Source organism: Ranitomeya imitator, chromosome 5, assembly GCF_032444005.1.
Source record: "Ranitomeya imitator isolate aRanImi1 chromosome 5, aRanImi1.pri, whole genome shotgun sequence".
In the NCBI taxonomy this organism is placed as follows: domain Eukaryota; kingdom Metazoa; phylum Chordata; class Amphibia; order Anura; family Dendrobatidae; genus Ranitomeya; species Ranitomeya imitator.
In genome coordinates, this window is record NC_091286.1 from 679,068,686 (window position 1) to 679,087,565 (window position 18,880).

General features: G+C 45.3%; 1 protein-coding gene across 1 annotated transcript in view; it reads right to left on the reverse strand.

The window, feature by feature from the left end:
* The window catches only part of PKHD1 (PKHD1 ciliary IPT domain containing fibrocystin/polyductin), a 918,515-nt gene that overhangs the window by 269,284 nt on the left and 630,351 nt on the right, over positions 1-18,880 (reverse strand). The window contains exon 51 of the mRNA XM_069726855.1: positions 17,994-18,131. Coding sequence (XP_069582956.1) covers positions 17,994-18,131 — 138 coding nt within the window. The remainder of the gene's footprint in view (positions 1-17,993; positions 18,132-18,880) is intronic.

Consider the following 18,880-nt stretch of genomic DNA (forward strand, 5'->3'; position numbering starts at 1 on the left):
CACATCCTGAACTCACATGGAAGGATAAAAATAACATGAATAGCAAGAGACAGTTCATAGGAGACGTGTTACAGATTCCATACATACAGGCTAGGGTGTAAATATCAGCAATTAGACTATGCTTGAAAAAGGAGGTCCTACCTTGGTAAGAACAAGTGAAGGACTCTCCCCAGATGATGCCATTTCAGCAAACAATGGGTACAAAATTGGCCTCCCGGTCATAAAATGATGATGAGGCCACAAAAACCTTGTCCTTCTTTCAATGACAAAAATTGATGCTACAATTGGGAGTCCATTTTTTTTTATTACACATGAGGTACACCACTTCTTTCTTTGTCAAAAATCCTTGCTCTAACTTGTTCTAAAACTATTGTGAGCAACTTATAGGACCCAGAAAGTTGTCATTTTCCTTTCCACAGTGGAGGAGATCTTTTGACTTCATAATAGTAATCTAAATAAAGTTTCATTGTATTGGATGAATAGAGGAATGCAGTGTTTATTTTTCTTCAGTTAACCAATAGTAAATAGTTTGATGCTGCAACATCTTTTTAAAATTCCATCAAAAATTTTCTATGGGGTTGAAGTCAGGCGACAGTGACTGCCACTCCAAAACTTTCCAGGACTTCTCCTGAATCCAAGATTTGATGGACTGTGAGGAATGCTGGGGATCATTGTCCTGTTGGAAGCTGCAGTGACTCCCAGACTTCAGCTTCTACACAAAACGATGTTTTCACCAAGGATTTCCTGATACTTGATTAAATCCATTTTGTTCTCCACTTCAGGTTTTTGGTGTCAAAAGAACCAAATCAGCCCCAGCTATAAGCATTACAGAAAACAACTTGCCCCTGTCATGCTTTACTGATATCATCACCAAGCCCTCACCATGCTCCGTTGTAGGCATTACCAAGCCCCCACCATGCTTCATTGTAGGTATCCACGAGTCACCACCATGCTTTGCTGTAGGCATTAACAAGTCCTCCTTATGCTTTATTGTAGCTATCAATGAGTCAGCACCATGTTTTACTCTGGGGATCACTGAGCCACCACCATTTATCACTGTAGGCATCACTCAGCAGCAGCCGTGCTTCAATATAGGCATCAATGAGATAATGCTATGCTTCAATGTAGGCATCACGGAGTCAGTGCTTTTCTTTACTGTAGGCACCACTTAGTCAATACCTTGGTTCATTTTAGGCATCACTGAGCCACCACCATGCTTTAATATACTGTAGGCATCACTAAGCAGTGGCACTGCTTCAATATAGGCATCAATGAGCCAACACCATGCTTTACTGTAGGCATTACTGAGTAACCGCTTTGCTTTACTGTAGGCACCACTGAGTCAATGCCATGCTTCACTGTAGGCATCACCGAGCCACCACCATGTTTTAATATAGACATCACCAAGATGCTGCCATGCTTCACTGTAGGCAATATCTTCTTTTCAAAGTGATTGTCATTCTTTCTCCTCAGACGTACCAGCTAATCCATAAGCCTGAAAGTTCCAGATTAGTTTACTTGTTTCACAGAACAGAATCCTAAAACTTCTATAACTTATTTATAGGGGTTTAAGCATATTGTATGCAACTATTCTTATTCCTTTGAGTCAGTAGAGATAACATCTTGGAAGTTAGAGCAATCTAGACCTTCAGGGTTTGGAATGAACCTTACTTACTGTGCAAACTGAAATCTCAGTGCCTGCTGTCATCAAATTTTTTATTTAGGTCTTTTGCAGTCACTCCAGAGTTTTTGACCACCTGCTTCCCGAAGAATCTGGTGGCAGTTGGTGACAGTTTCCTCTTTCTGCCATTTTAAGGTAGTATCTCAACATTCAATGACTTTGTATCTTTTTGTACAATTTTCCTTGTTTATGGGCAATGATCTTTTCTCTTAACTTTTTGGACCACTGTTATCTTGACTCAAGCACACTAGATGCAAATAATGGAGCCTTCGATTGGTTGTATCATGTGAGCTTGAGACAACACATGAGTGGGGTGTTGGCAATGTTTCTGTTACTAATACATGGGAATATGGATACGTGGGAGCAGGTTGAGAATCGTTGGGAAACAGGTTGGGAATAACAGGCCCAGTGCTCATAGGGGACACTGACTGCATATCTACACAAGAAGAAATAGCACCCAAGTCCTGGTGCCTGATATCAAAGGCCCATGTGAGGCACCCTGTTATAGAAGTTGCATTATTTTTTACCAACCCATCTGTTTTAAAGACACTAAAGAAAATAAACCATAACATGAGTAAATTGAAATTCGATTCCCGTAGAATTGCTGAAATTGCACCAGATACACAAACATTCATATTCTGTTGAAAGTTGAGATGAGTGAATAAATTTGAGCGGAATTGAATGCTACTTGAATTTTACAAAAATATGTATTCACCAAATTTAGATTTGGCGGTCACTGACACACTTTTCTGAACGGTAAAGGGCCATCAATGGGTAAAAAAAAAGTTACATTCACCTTACCACTCACCTCTCCAACTTCTCTGTAAAAGAAAAACCTTAGCCATCCTGTCCTCATCACATCTTCCAATCACCAAAACTTGCACTGAAATCCCATATTGTGCTATGAGGTCTCTAAAGACCCCATTGCAAAATAAAAGTAATATGTAAAAAATAAGAAAGATACTTATACTCACCTTGCCACTAACCTCTCCAGCTCCTTCACTCCTCACCATTAGGGTTGAGCGAAACGGGTCGTTCATTTTCAAAAGTCGCCGACTTTTGGCAAAGTCGGGTTTCATGAAACCCGATCCAACCCCTGTGCGGGGTCGGCCATGCGGTACGCGACTTTCGCGCCAAAGTCGCGTTTCAATGACGCGAAAAGCGCCATTTCTCAGCCAATGAAGGTAAACGCAGAGTGTGGGCAGCGTGATGACATAGGTCCTGGTCCCCACCATCTTAGAGAAGGGCATTGCAGTGATTGGCTTGCTGTCTGCGGCGTCACAGGGGCTATAAAGGGGCGTTCCCGCCGACCGCCATGTTACTGCTGCTGATCTGAGCTTAGGGAGAGGTTGCTGCCGCTTCGTCAGAAGCAGGGATAGCGTTAGGCAGGGTCCATTAACCACCAAACCGCTTGTGCTGTAGCGATTTCCACTGCCCAACACCACCTTCGGTGTGCAGAGACAGTGGAAGCTACATTTTTTTTTTTTTCCTCAGCGCTGTAGCTCATTGGGCTGCCCTAGAAGGCTCCCTGATAGCTGCATTGCTGTGTGTACGCCGCTGTGCAAACCAACTGCTTTTTTCAAAGCACAAATCCTCTTGTTCCTTCCTTTCTGCACAGCTATCTTTTTTGTTTGTCCACACTTTTTATTTAATTTGTGCATCAGTCCACTCCTTATTGCTGCCTGCCATACCTGGCTGAGATTACTGCAGGGAGATAGTAATTGTAGGACAGTCCCTGTTTTTTTTTTTTTTTTGTGGGAGATTAAGATTGGCATTTCTGCTAGAGTGCCATCCCTGTGTGTGCCATCTCTCACTCAGTGGGCCATAGAAAGCCTATTTATTTTTTTGCTTGATTTGGGTTATAAAATGTACCTGAAAAAATCACTACATCAATCAGTGGGAGAAAAATATTGGCCTCAGGGCTTGTGTGCCACTCCTGACTCCTGTGTGTGCCATCTCTCACTCAGTGGGCCATAGAAAGCCTATTAATTTTTTTGCTTGATTTGGGTTATAAAATCTACCTGAAAAAATCACTACATCAATCAGTGGGAGAAAAATATTGGCCTCAGGGCTTGTGTGCCACTCCTGACTCCTGTGTGTGCCATCTCTCACTCAGTGGGCCATAGAAAGCCTATTTATTTTTTTGCTTGATTTGGGTTCTAAAATCTACCTGAAAAAATCACTACATCAATCAGTGGGAGAAAAATATTGGCCTAAGGGCTTGTGTGCCACTCCTGACTCCTGTGTGCCATCTCTCACTCAGTGGGCCATAGAAAGCCTATTTTTTTTTTTTTTTGCTTTATTTGGGTTCTAAATTCTACCTGAAAAAATCAATAAATCAATCAGTGGGAGATTAATATTGGCCTTTGGGCTTGTGTGCCAGTCCTAAGCGTGCCATCTCTCTCACAAATAGTGGGCCATGGAAAGCCTATTTATTTATTTTTTTGGTTTTATAAATTCTCCCTGAAAAAAAAAGGGAGATTAATATTTGCCTTTGGGCTTATGTGCCAGTCCTAAGCGTGCCATCTCTCTCTCTCAGATAGTGGGCCATAGAAAGCCTATTTATTATTTTTTTTATTGGGTTTATAAATTTTCCCTGGAAAAAAAAAAAAAAAGTGGGAGATTAATATTGGCCTCTGGGCTTGTGTGCCAGTCCTGAGCGTGCCATCTCTCTCACAAATAGTGGGCCATAGAAAGCCTATTCATTTTTTTTTTTTGGTTTTATAAATTCTCCCTGAAAAAAAAAGGGAGATTAATATTGGCCTTTGGGCTTGTTTGCCAGTCCTAAGCGTGCCATCTCTCTCTCTCAGATAGTGGGCCATAGAAAGCCTATTTATTATTTTTTTTATTGGGTTTATAAATTTTCCCTGAAAAAAAAAAAAAAAGTGGGAGATTAATATTGGCCTCTGGGCTTGTGTGCCAGTCCTGAGCGTGCCATCTCTCTCACAAATAGTGGGCCATAGAAAGCCTATTTATTTTTTTGGTTGATTTGGGTTCTAAATTCTACCTGAAAAAATCAATAAATCAATCAGTGGGAGATAAATATTGGCCTCTGGGCTTGTGTGCCACTCCTGACTCCTGTGTGCGTCATCTCTCACTCAGTGGGCCATAGAAAGCCTATTTTTTGTTTTATTTGTTTTCTAAATTCTCCCTGAAAAAATCATTTTATTTTATTTGGTTTCTAAATTCTTCCTGAAAAAAATCATTTTTTTTTATTTATTTTTTTCTAAAGTCTCCCTGAAAAAAAAAAAAAATCAAATCAGTGGGAGATTAATATTGCCCTTTCTGCTTGTGTGCCAGTCTTGACTCCTGGGTGTGCCATCTCTCTCTCTCTCTCTCTCCAATTGTGGGCCATAGAAAGCCTATTTATTTTTTTGCTTGATTTGGGTTCCAAAATCTACCTGAAAAAATCACTAAATCAATCAGTGGGAGATAAATATTGGCCTCTGGGCTTGTGTGCCACTCCTGACTCCTGTGTGCGTCATCTCTCACTCAGTGGGCCATAGAAAGCCTATTTTTTTGTTTTATTTGTTTTCTAAATTCTCCCTGAAAAAAATCATTTTATTTTATTTGGTTTCTAAATTCTTCCTGAAAAAATCATTTTTTTTTATTTTTATATTTTCTAAAGTCTCCCTGAAAAAAAAAAAAAATCAAATCAGTGGGAGATTAATATTGCCCTTTCTGCTTGTGTGCCAGTCTTGACTCCTGGGTGTGCCATCTCTCTCTCTCTCTCTCTCTCCAATTGTGGGCCATAGAAAGCCTATTTATTTTTTTGCTTGATTTGGGTTCCAAAATCTACCTGAAAATATCACTAAATCAATCAGTGGGAGATAAATATTGGCCTCTGGGCTTGTGTGCCACTCCTGACTCCTGTGTGCGTCATCTCTCACTCAGTGGGCCATAGAAAGCCTATTTTTTGTTTTATTTGTTTTCTAAATTCTCCCTGAAAAAATCATTTTATTTTATTTGGTTTCTAAATTCTTCCTGAAAAAATCATTTTATTCTATTATTTTTTTTTCCTAAAGTCTCCCTGAAAAAAAAAAAAAATCAAATCAGTGGGAGATTAATATTTACATTTGTGCTTCAGTGACAGTCCTGCGTGTGTGGCATCTCCCTCATTTGTTGCCACCAACAACAGAGTGTGTAACATTGTGCCTGATTTTCATTGTGGTCTCACCCACCTGTAAAGGTGGCTAAAGGTAGCTAAATCATACTGAAGTTATAGCTCACCGTGTAAGTTGTGTGACAGCAACAAATACCGTTAGTTTGGTTACGTTTTTAAAACAATGAGGAAGTCTGGTGGAAGAGGTCGTGGCCGGGGGAGTTCATTGTCAGCTGGTAATGAGGGTAGTGGTGGAGCATCAGGTGGTCGTGGGAAAAAAAATATTGCACCTAAGTCTGGAGCTGTGGAGCCAGGTTCGTCGTCTGGCTACACAAGGCCTCGAACGCTCCCTTTTCTGGGAGTTGGAAAACCGCTTTTAAAGCCGGAGCAGCAAGAGCAAGTTTTGGCTTATCTTGCTGACTCAGCCTCTAGCTCTTTTGCCTCCTCTCGTGAAACTGGTAAATGTAAAAGCAGCGCGTCGTTAGTGGATGTTCACGGTCAGGGACAAGTCGCTTCCTTGTCCTCTTCAGCAAAAACAACAACAGAGAAGAATGCAGCAGGCGACACAACGGGTTACTCCATGGAGCTCTTTACACATACCGTCCCTGGCTTAGAAAGTGAAGCAGTTAACAGTCCATGCCCATTACAAGTTGAATCTGACATGGAGTGCACTGATGCACAGCCACAGCCAGACTACTATGCTGGTCCTTTGACTCAGACCACAACATTGCCCTCGCAGGGTAATGATCAAGAATCAGACCCTGATGAGACTATGTTGCCCCATCACGAACACTATACCACCGACCGACACGGTGACACAGACGAAGTTGCACACGAGCTACAAGAAGAGGTAATAGATGACCCAGTTCTTGACCCCGATTGGCAGCCATTGGGGGAACAGGGTGCAGGCGGCAGCAGTTCTGAAGCGGAGGAGGAGGGGCCGCAGCAGGCATCAACATCGTAACAGGTTCCATCTGCCGGGCCCGTATCTTGCCCAAAACGCGTGGCAAAGCCAAAACCTGTTGGAGGACAGCGTGGCCATCCAGTTAAAGCTCAGTCTGCAATGCCTGAAAAGGTATCCGATGCTAGAAAGAGTGCAGTCTGGCATTTTTTTAAACAACATCCAATTGATCAGCGCAAAGTCATCTGTCAAAAATGTTCAACTACCTTAAGCAGAGGGCAGAATCTGAAAAGTCTCAATACAAGTTGCATGCATAGACATTTAACCACCATGCATTTGCAAGCTTGGACTAACTACCAAACGTCCCTTAAGGTTGTAGCACCCTCGGCCAATGAAGCTAGTCATCAACGCAACATCCCTTCCGGCAGTGTAGGGCCACCATTTTCTGCACCACCTGCAGTATCTCTGCAGGTTTCTTTGCCAGGCCAAAGCAGTCAGGGTCAGGGAATCACCAGTTTCGTAGTAGGAAACACTGCATCTAGGGCACCGGCGGCAACAATACGATCTCCCACCGTCTCTCAGTCTGCCATGTCCACCGGCACCCCCGCTAGTTCCACGATCTCCAGCTCTCCAGTCCAGCTCACCCTACATGAGACTATGGTTAGAAAAAGGAAGTACTTAGCCTCGCATCCGCGTACACAGGGTTTGAACGCCCACATAGCTAGACTAATCTCGTTAGAGATGATGCCCTACCGGTTAGTTGAAAGCGAAGCTTTCAAAGCCCTGATGGACTACGCTGTACCACGCTACGAGCTACCCAGTCAACACTTTTTTTCCAGAAAAGCCATCCCAGCCCTCCACCAGCATGTTAAAGAGCGCATCGTCCATGCACTCAGGCAATCTGTGAGCACAAAGGTGCACCTGACAACAGATGCATGGACCAGTAGGCATGGCCAGGGACGTTGCGTGTCCATCACGGCACACTGGGTGAATGTTGTGGATGCAGGGTCCACAGGGGACAGCAAGTTTGGGACAGTTCTGCCTAGCCCACGGTCTAGGAAACAGTTGGCTGTAGCTGTTCGCACCCCCTCCTCCTCCTCGTCCTCCTGCAGAAGCGAGAGCTCGTCCACAGACCGCAGTCGCACAACCACTCCATCCGCAGCTGCCACTGTTGTACACCAGGTCTCCCATTATGGGGCAGCTACTGGCAAACGTCAGCAGGCTGTATTGGCTATGAAGTGTTTGGGCGACAACAGACACACCGCGGAAGTTCTGTCCGAGTTGTTGCAGAAAGAAACGCAGTCGTGGCTGGGCACTGTAGATCTTGAGGCAGGCAAGGTAGTGAGTGATAACGGAAGGAATTTCATTGCTGCCATCTCCCTTTCCCAACTGAAACACATTCCTTGCCTGGCTCACACCTTAAACCTGGTGGTGCAGTGCTTCCTGAAAAGTTATCCGGGGTTATCCGACCTGCTCCTCAAAGTGCGTGGACTTTGCTCACATATCCGCCGTTCGCCCGTACACTCCAGCCGTATGCAGACCTATCAGAGTTCTTTGAACCTTCCCCAGCATTACCTAATCATAGACGTTGCAACAAGGTGGAACTCAACACTGCACATGCTTCAGAGACTGTGCGAACAGAGGCGGGCTGTTATGTTTTTGTGGGAGGATACACATACACGGGCAGGCAGTAGGATGGCAGACATGGAGTTGTCAGGTGTGCAGTGGTCGAAGATTCAAGACATGTGTCAAGTCCTTCAGTGTTTTGAGGAATGCACACGGCTGGTTAGTGCAGACAACGCCATAATAAGCATGAGCATCCCCCTAATGCGTCTGCTGATGCAAAGTTTGACGCACATAAAGGATCAGGCGTCTGCAGCTGAGGAAGAGGAAAGCCTTGATGTCAGCCATTGTCTGGCCAGGGCAGTGTACAGGACGAGGTAGCGGGCGAAGAGGAGGAGGAGGACGAGGAAGATGATGGGGATGATTATATTTTTAATGAGGAAGCTTTTCCGGGGCCACTGGAAATTGTTGGCGCGGCAAGGCCGGGTTCTGGTTTTTGGAGGGACACAAGTGACGTGGATTTGCCTGAAACTGCCCCTCAACCAAGCACAACCGCAGATTTGAGAACTGGAACTTTGGCCCACATGGCGGATTATGCCTTATGTATCCTCAAAAGGGACACACGCATTACTAAAATGATGAACGATGACGATTACTGGTTGGCCTGCCTCCTTGATCCTCGCTATAAAGGCAAATTGCAAAATATAATGCCACATGAGAACTTGGAACTAATATTAGCAACCAAACAATCAACTCTTGTTGACCGTTTGCTTCTGGCATTCCCTGCACACAGCGCCCGTGATCGTTCTCACACGAGCTGCAGGGGCCAGCAGACCAGAGGTGTTAGAGGGGCAGAAATCAGAAGTGGCGTTGGCCAGAGGGGTTTTCTGACCAGGTTGTGGAGTGATTTTGCTATGACCGCAGACAGGACAGGTACTGCAGCATCAATTCAAAGTGACAGGAGACAACATTTGTCCAGTATGGTTACAAACTATTTTTCATCCCTTATCGACGTTTTCCCTCAACCGTCATTCCCATTTGATTACTGGGCATCCAAATTAGACACCTGGCCAGAATTGGCAGAATATGCATTGCAGGAGCTTGCTTGCCCGGCAGCTAGTGTCCTATCAGAAAGAGTATTCAGTGCTGCAGGTTCAATACTAACAGAAAAAAGGACTCGTCTGGCTACCCAAAATGTAGATGATCTAACCTTCATTAAAATGAACCACAACTGGATTTCAAAATCTTTTGACCCACCTTGCCCGGCTGACACCTAGCTTTCCTATGAAAAGGTCTTGCCTGTGGACTATTCTGAATGACTTTTCCAATCTCGTAATTTTCTGCACCTGATTGTCCAGCATACGACATGTTTACACCTCACTAAATGGCCAAACTCCCCACACGGGGCCGTGGTATCGCCACTTGGCGCCAGCACCCGTGAGAGTGCTGTTTGTCTGAAGAGGTGGGTGTGCCCGCTTTTGGTCGACGGCACTGCCACTGGGTCCCTCATAGTACAATAAAGTGTCTCTGGCGGTGGTGGTGCGCACCCAACGTCAGACACACCGTTGTAATATGAGGGGCCCTGGGCCTGTACCGCCGGCCACAAGACAGTTCCCCCCCACCCCTCAGCTCAAACAGTGCTCTACCACTTGCAAAATTATCTCTCACAGCTCCACCAATGTTTAGTCTATGCGCTGACATCCTTCAATGCCTGGCACTGACAATACCATTGTATTGACATTTTTGTTATGTTAGGCCTTCGAAGCCTGTCTGCGGTCCCTCCTTCCACTAGGCCTCCACTGACCATTGTACTGCTGCCCGTGTACCCCTGGAACCAATTTTAAATTGCCAACAGCCCTATTTTTTTATGTTAGGCCTTTGAAGCCTGTCTGCGGTCCCTCCTTCCACTAGGCCTCCACTGACCACACCACTGCTGCCCGTGTACCCCTGGAACCAATGTAAAATTGCCTACAGCCAGCCCAATTTTTTTATTTTAGGCCTTCGATGCCTGTTTGCGGTCACTCCTTCCACTAGGCCTCCACTGGCCACACCACTGCTGCCCGTGTACCCACGGAACCAATTTAAAATTGCCTACAGCCATGTGTTATTATTTTAGGCCTTCGATGCCTGTCTGCGGTCACTCCTTCCACTAGGCCTCCACTGACCACACCACTGCTGCCCGTGTACCCACGGAACCAATTTAAAATTGCCTACAGCCATGTGTTATTATTTTAGGCCTTCGATGCCTGTCTGCGGTCACTCCTTCCACTAGGCCTCCACTGACCACACCACTGCTGCCCGTGTACCCCTGGAACCAATTTAAAATTGCCTACAGCCAGCCCAATTTTTTTATTTTAGGCCTTCGATGCCTGTTTGCGGTCCGTTCTTTCTACTACTACTACACTGACCAGGCCACTGCTGCCCGTGTTCCCCTGGAACCAATTTAAATTTGCCTACAGCCATGTGTTATTATTTTAGGCCTTCGATGCCTGTCTCCGGTCACTCCTTCCACTAGGCCTCCACTGACCACACCACTGCTGCCCGTGTACCCCTGGAACCAATTTAAAATTGCCTACAGCCAGCCCAATTTTTTTATTTTAGGCCTTCGATGCCTGTCTGCGGTCCGTTCTTTCTACTACTACTACACTGACCTGGCCACTGCTGCCCGTGTACCCACGGAACCAATTTAAAATTGCCTACAGCCATCTGTTATTATGTTAGGCCTTCGAAGCGTGTCTGCGGTCCTTCCTTCCAATAGTTCTCCACTGACCAGACCAATGCTGGCCATGTACCCCTGGAACCCAGCTGAAAGTGCATGTAGCCTCCTTTTTTTCTTTGTTTTATATTTAGAAAGCCCAGATGAACTACGCTGTGCAACGGTTCAAGCTACCCAGTTGACATTTCTTTTGCGAGAAAAGCCATCCCAGCCCTCCACCGGCATGAAAAAGTCTGCATTGTCATAGCACTCAGGCAATCAAACAGTAGAAAGGTGCACCTGACAAGAGACGCATGGACCAGTAGGCATGTCCACAAAAAGTTACGTGTCCATTACGGCGCACTGGGTTAATGTGTTGGATGCATGGTCCACAGGGGACAGCCTACAAAGTCTGTCTGCAGTCCCTAATTCCAATTTTCCTCCGCTGACCACACCACTGCTGCCCGTGTACCCCTGGAACCAATTTTACAGTGTCTACAGCCTAATTTTGTTATGTTAGGCCTACTACGCCTGTCTGCGGTCCCTCCTTCCAATACTCGTCCACTGACCACACCATTGCTGCCCGTGGACCCCTGGAACCTATTTTTAATTGCATAGAGCATCCTTTTTTTAATAGTAGGCGTACAAAGTCTGTCTGCGGTCCACTATTGAAATTGTCCTCCACTGCCCAGAGCACTGCTGCTTGTGTACCCCTGTAACTTTTTTAAGCTGCAGTGAGCCACATTTTTGGTTTGAGTCCTACTACCTGTGTCTGTCTGCGCCACTCAATTCAGCTGTGTTCCTTTGAAAAAAGCAGAGCGTCAATAGTCTTGTTTTCAGCCTCTAGGAATTTTAAAACTGCATTGGGGGTACAACTATGGTAGGGCCTACTAACGGTGTCTGCCTCCCCAAGGTGTGCACCAGGTTTCCTCGCAATTGCTTCGATCTTAATGCTCTCGTTTAGTAGTTGTTGGAAACTACGCTGCATTAGGCCTACAAATTGGGTATGGGGTGTAGAGAGATGGTGTGTTACACTCCAAGGTGTTCCTCAGGTTTCGTCCACATTGCTTCGATCTTCATGCTCTCGTTTAGTAGTTGTAGAAAACTACACTGCATTAGGCCTACAAATTGAGTATGGGGTGTAGAGAGATGGTGTGTTACACTCCAAGGTGTTCCTCAGGTTTCGTCCACATTGCTTCGATCTTCATGCTCTCGTTTAGTAGTTGTTGGAAACTACACTGCATTAGGCCTACAAATTGGGTATGGGGTGTAGAGAGATGGTGTGTTCCACTCCAAGGTGTTCTCCAGGTTGCCTTTCCTGAGCTTCGATCTTCATGCTCTCGTTTAGTAGTTGTTGGAAACTACGCTGCATTAGGCCTACAAATTGGGTATGGGGTGTAGAGAGATGGTGTGTTACACTCCAAGGTGTTCTCCAGGTTGCCTTTGCTGAGCTTCGATCTTCATGCTCTCGTTTAGTAGTTGTTGGAAACTACACTGCATTAGGCCTACAAATTGGGTATGGGGTGTAGAGAGATGGTGTGTTACACTCCAAGGTGTTCCCCAGGTTTCCTCTCCATTGCTTCGCTCTTCATGCTCTCGTTTAGTAGTTGTTGGAAACTACGCTGCATTAGGCCTACAAATTGGGTATGGGGTGTAGAGAGATGGTGTGTTACACTCCAAGGTGTTCCCCAGGTTTCCTCTCCATTGCTTCGATCTTCATGCTCTCGTTTAGTAGTTGTTGGAAACTACACTGCATTAGGCCTACAAATTGGGTATGGGGTGTAGAGAGATGGTGTGTTCCACTCCAAGGTGTTCTCCAGGTTGCCTTTCCTGAGCTTCAATCTTCATGCTCTCGTTTAGTAGTTGTTGGAAACTACGCTGCATTAGGCCTACAAATTGGGTATGGGGTGTAGAGAGATGGTGTGTTACACTCCAAGGTGTTCTCCAGGTTGCCTTTCCTGAGCTTCGATCTTCATGCTCTCGTTTAGTAGTTGTTGGAAACTACACTGCATTAGGCCTACAAATTGGGTATGGGGTGTAGAGAGATGGTGTGTTCCATTCCAAGGTGTTCTCCAGGTTGCCTTTCCTGAGCTTCGATCTTCATGCTCTCGTTTAGTAGTTGTTGGAAACTACGCTGCATTAGGCCTACAAATTGGGTATGGGGTGTAGAGAGATGGTGTGTTACACTCCAAGGTGTTCCCCAGGTTTCCTCTCCATTGCTTCGATCTTCATGCTCTCGTTTAGTAGTTGTTGGAAACTACGCTGCATTAGGCCTACAAATTGGGTATGGGGTGTAGAGAGATGGTGTGTTCCACTCCAAGGTGTTCTCCAGGTTGCCTTTCCTGAGCTTCGATCTTCATGCTCTCGTTTAGTAGTTGTTGGAAACTACGCTGCATTAGGCCTACAAATTGGGTATGGGGTGTAGAGAGATGGTGTGTTACACTCCAAGGTGTTCCCCAGGTTTCCTCTCCATTGCTTCGATCTTCATGCTCTCGTTTAGTAGTTGTTGGAAACTACGCTGCATTAGGCCTACAAATTGAGTATGGGGTGTAGAGAGATGGTGTGTTACACTCCAAGGTGTTCCCCAGGTTTCCTCTCCATTGCTTCGATCTTCATGCTCTCGTTTAGTAGTTGTTGGAAACTACACTGCATTAGGCCTACAAATTGGGTATGGGGTGTAGAGAGATGGTGTGTTCCACTCCAAGGTGTTCTCCAGGTTGCCTTTCCTGAGCTTCGATCTTCATGCTCTCGTTTAGTAGTTGTTGGAAACTACACTGCATTAGGCCTACAAATTGGGTATGGGGTGTAGAGAGATGGTGTGTTCCACTCCAAGGTGTTCTCCAGGTTGCCTTTCCTGAGCTTCGATCTTCATGCTCTCGTTTAGTAGTTGTTGGAAACTACGCTGCATTAGGCCTACAAATTGGGTATGGGGTGTAGAGAGATGGTGTGTTACACTCCAAGGTGTTCCCCAGGTTTCCTCTCCATTGCTTCGATCTTCATGCTCTCGTTTAGTAGTTGTTGGAAACTACGCTGCATTAGGCCTACAAATTGGGTATGGGGTGTAGAGAGATGGTGTGTTCCACTCCAAGGTGTTCTCCAGGTTGCCTTTCCTGAGCTTCGATCTTCATCTCTCGTTTAGTAGTTGTTGGAAACTACGCTGCATTAGGCCTACAAATTGGGTATGGGGTGTAGAGAGATGGTGTGTTACACTCCAAGGTGTTCCCCAGGTTTCCTCTCCATTGCTTCGATCTTCATGCTCTCGTTTAGTAGTTGTTGGAAACTACGCTGCATTAGGCCTACAAATTGGGTATGGGGTGTAGAGAGATGGTGTGTTCCACTCCAAGGTGTTCTCCAGGTTGCCTTTCCTGAGCTTCGATCTTCATGCTCTCGTTTAGTAGTTGTTGGAAACTACGCTGCATTAGGCCTACAAATTGGGTATGGGGTGTAGAGAGATGGTGTGTTACACTCCAAGGTGTTCCCCAGGTTTCCTCTCCATTGCTTCGATCTTCATGCTCTCGTTTAGTAGTTGTTGGAAACTACGCTGCATTAGGCCTACAAATTGGGTATGGGGTGTAGAGAGATGGTGTGTTCCACTCCAAGGTGTTCTCCAGGTTGCCTTTCCTGAGCTTCGATCTTCATGCTCTCGTTTAGTAGTTGTTGAAAACTACGCTGCATTAGGCCTACAAATTGGGTATGGGGTGTAGAGAGATGGTGTGTTCCACTCCAAGGTGTTCCCCAGGTTTCCTCTCCATTGCTTCGATCTTCATGCTCTCGTTTAGTAGTTGTTGGAAACTACGCTGCATTAGGCCTACAAATTGGGTATGGGGTGTAGAGAGATGGTGTGTTACACTCCAAGGTGTTCCCCAGGTTTCCTCTCCATTGCTTCGATCTTCATACTCTCGTTTAGTAGTTGTTGGAAACTACGCTGCATTAGGCCTACAAATTGGGTATGGGGTGTAGAGAGATGGTGTGTTACACTCCAAGGTGTTCCCCAGGTTTCCTCTCCATTGCTTCGATCTTCATGCTCTCGTTTAGTAGTTGTTGGAAACTACGCTGCATTAGGCCTACAAATTGGGTATGGGGTGTAGAGAGATGGTGTGTTACACTCCAAGGTGTTCCCCAGGTTTCCTCTCCATTGCTTCGATCTTCATGCTCTCGTTTAGTAGTTGTTGGAAACTACACTGCATTAGGCCTACAAATTGGGTATGGGGTGTAGAGAGATGGTGTGTTCCACTCCAAGGTGTTCCCCAGGTTTCCTCTCCATTGCTTCGATCTTCATGCTCGCGTTTAGTAGTTGTTGGAAACTACACTGCATTAGGCCTACAAATTGGGTATGGGGTGTAGAGAGATGGTGTGTTACACTCCAAGGTGTTCTCCAGGTTGCCTTTCCTGAACTTCGATCTTCATGCTCTCGTTTAGTAGTTGTTGGAAACTACACTGCATTAGGCCTACAAATTGGGTATGGGGTGTAGAGAGATGGTGTGTTCCACTCCAAGGTGTTCCCCAGGTTTCCTCTCCATTGCTTCGATCTTCCTGCTCTCGTTTAGTAGTTGTTGGAAACTACACTGCATTAGGCCTACAAATTGGGTATGGGGTGTAGAGAGATGGTGTGTTACACTCCAAGGTGTTCTTCAGGTTGCCTTTCCTGAACTTCTATCTTCAGGCTCTCATTAAATTGTAGTTAAATGGAACAACTGCATTTGGCGTACTAGTTGGTTTGGGGCCTACTATCGGTGTCTGCCACTCCTTGCTGTTCTCCTGGTTTCCTGTCCTGAAATTCCATTTTCAGGCTCTCGTTAAGTAGTTGTTAATGTTAGACTGCATTTGGCTTACTAGTTGGGTTGGGGCCTACTATCGGTGTCTGCCACTCCTTGCTGTTCTCCTCCACTGAACAAAGCTGTGCCGCCTGTTTACTACGGTTGCCAATTTTGAACTGCATTTCGACTACTTACTGATTTGGGCCTACTCTCTGTGTCAGCCTCTCATTCCAGTTGTCCTCCACTGCAATACCCCCTGGTTAGTCCTGTGTTACCAATTTTGAACTGCATTTAGCCCACTTTATTCTTTGGGCCTATATCTGTGTTTCCTCCTCATCCTGCCCATTGCCCAGCCAGTGATAGATGAGTCTGCTGGTACATTGACCCATAACGCAAAATTCCCCGTGCACGCTACACAGCAAGATTGTGACCCTGCTGAAAGTCAGGTTCCTCTTCCCGCATACCATACCACCTTACACGGGGACAAAGAGGAAGGTGCAGATGAAAGTGCAGGTTCCTTCATCAGGTGGGGGGAGGAATACTAGTTGGCGACGTCACTGGCACAGGGCCTCTCATAGTATGCAAAAGTGTTGCTGCCGGTGGGAGGCGCCCCCGCCGTGCAAACACACCGCTGTACTTTGAGGGGCCCTGTGCCAGTGCCAATGCCAACGAGTAGGCCCCCCCTGCTTGCTCAGGATCACAGCACTTGCAAAGTTGAAATACTTACCTCTCCCTGCTCCACTGCCGTGACGTGGTCCAGATTTACTGGGCCCACTAATTACTTGAACCAGCCCTACCCCCCACAACTTTAGCCAAATGACCCCCAATTTCAAATGCCTTCCAATTATTATAAGGTAAATTACGATTGACAAGCTTTTGTAACAAGAATGGATGTTTTTGCCATTAAAATGGGCAGTGTAGGTGTTTTCCTGGCCTCCACTCACTGCCGACTATGCTCCCCCATTGACTTGCATTGGGTTTCGTGTTTCGGGCGATACCCGACTTTTCGCGATAATCGGCCGATTCCACTCGACTCGACTTCTAAGATAGTCGGGTTTCGCGAAACACGACTCGACTCTAAAAAGTTCAAGGTCGCTCAACCCTACTCACCATCACTTGTTCGGTTAGTGTCGCAAATTCTGATTCCCACCGTGAGCGTTGAAAACCTCTCACACTGAGCTGGGACATTCAGCTGTAATGAAGCCTGGGGCGGTTCAGTCACGGCGCATGTCATGATCATTCACAGATCTCTTCCTGGCGTCATCAGAGCCAGAAACCCCAGCTCAGTGAGAGAGGCCTAGGTATTTTAGTGCTTGCGGTGGAGATAAGAAGTTGCGATGAGAATCAGCAGGTGGTTGAGGTGAGAGACCCCAGAGTATAATAAGGGACATGAAGTAGCTTCTCCACGAATCGAAATTCCCTGGAATAACCACCCTAATAGGTGAATTATCGTTTTGCCTCACTCGCTCATCTAGAGTTGAAAGTGAAAACTTTGTAAACCAATAAAGTTGACCATGGATGTCCCATAATTGTCAGCCAAAAAATACACCTTATTTCTACAAAAATACTTTTTATCTTTTTCCAGGAAATAAACCCAACTAATTTTATTTCTATTGACTTGAGAAACTGGATGTAAGTCTGCTGAAAGCATAAAATGCACTGGATTGTGTTGAATATAGTGCTGGCATCTTATGCTGCCATGTTTCCATAAAAGTTAATAAGTTTTCATTGCAAACATTATACAGATCCAAAAATCACCCGATTGTTATTCCGTGTAAAAGCGACCTAAACGGATAAATCCTAAAACTTTCAAAACATCCCAAAAATTCTAGTTCGGAGCCAACATTTTCATCTTTTGGAGGACTAAATTGGCACAACTGTTACACAGTCTTTGGAGGCTCCAGATATGGAGAAAAACGCTAGTAGGTGGGTTCCAAAGTTACCATTTCCAATAACGTCTTGAGAAAATGGCCCTGGCTTAAATGCTAACCTGAGTATTTATGGCTGAGGCTAAGGCAATGTTCACACACTGTTTATGCTTTACGTATCACTGTTTTCATCATTATCATCTACAGGATGCCAATTTTGGCAGAAGAATCCTAGGAACTTAAGTGCGAAAGTGCTGGGGCTCAAACAGGATTCTAAAAGTGGACATTACTGGTCATTTAAGGGAAAACTGATGGGCATTCCTATTTGTTCCATTACTATTTCACTTCTTTTTGTAAATTTTATCTCCTAATTGTCTAAAGCAAGAGTTCTATCAGGAATAATCGACAATAAGTACCGTAACTTACCGACACTGAGACGTCCACCAGCTATGAGGATACAAGCAACACTCAGCTCATTACTGAGGTCCGGGGGAAACTCCAGAGCTCCGATTACATACAGACCACGAAGAGGAGGAAGAACGACATCAACTACAATGGTCCGGTCTAAAGAAACGAGAAAACGTTACTAGGTAAGCCTTTCGAAAATACAGATTCTAAGGAAAAAATAAATATTGTCATTTTTAGAAGCATCTCGAGTCTGTGACTGTTAGAAGACAAAACAATGTGGGTGAATGTAACTTTTGGTAGATGGGCACAAATAATCCACATACACCATATGTCCATAGGAGACTAGAAAAGGCTTAGAAAAATATATATATATTATCAGGATAGCTATCCTAACTCTTGAACATCTGCATGGCTTTATTTATCCTCTGAAACTTACACTATGCACCACTAATTGAATAGCTCAATATTTTTGTCCTTTACTCCTTGCTACATGTTGTTTTTTTGGAGGGGCTCAATCCTCCAAGTTATCCTGAGATGGAGTATACCCCAATACAACCACCTCATCCTCCCACCCAAAGAGTAAAATTCCCCACACATTATGTTGATGCATTTTTGGCACTTCTGTTTGAGGGAGAGGAATAAGGGTTAGTGGCGGTGGGCCGTAGGTGAGCGGGGCGCCATTTTTGTTCAAGATTAGGGTGCCAACCTCCGCAGCAAGGAAGGGCTTTGTTTTACTAGGGACTTTGGAGGGCGAGGTACAGGTAACAACCCCCAACCCCCCACCCCCCACCACCTACAAATTTAATTTTTTTTTTGGACTACTGACTGATTTTGTTAGGCCAATGGTTACTAATGAGTTTATCTGGTTTACTTAGACCCATAAGCCAATAGGATGGTTGGTACTT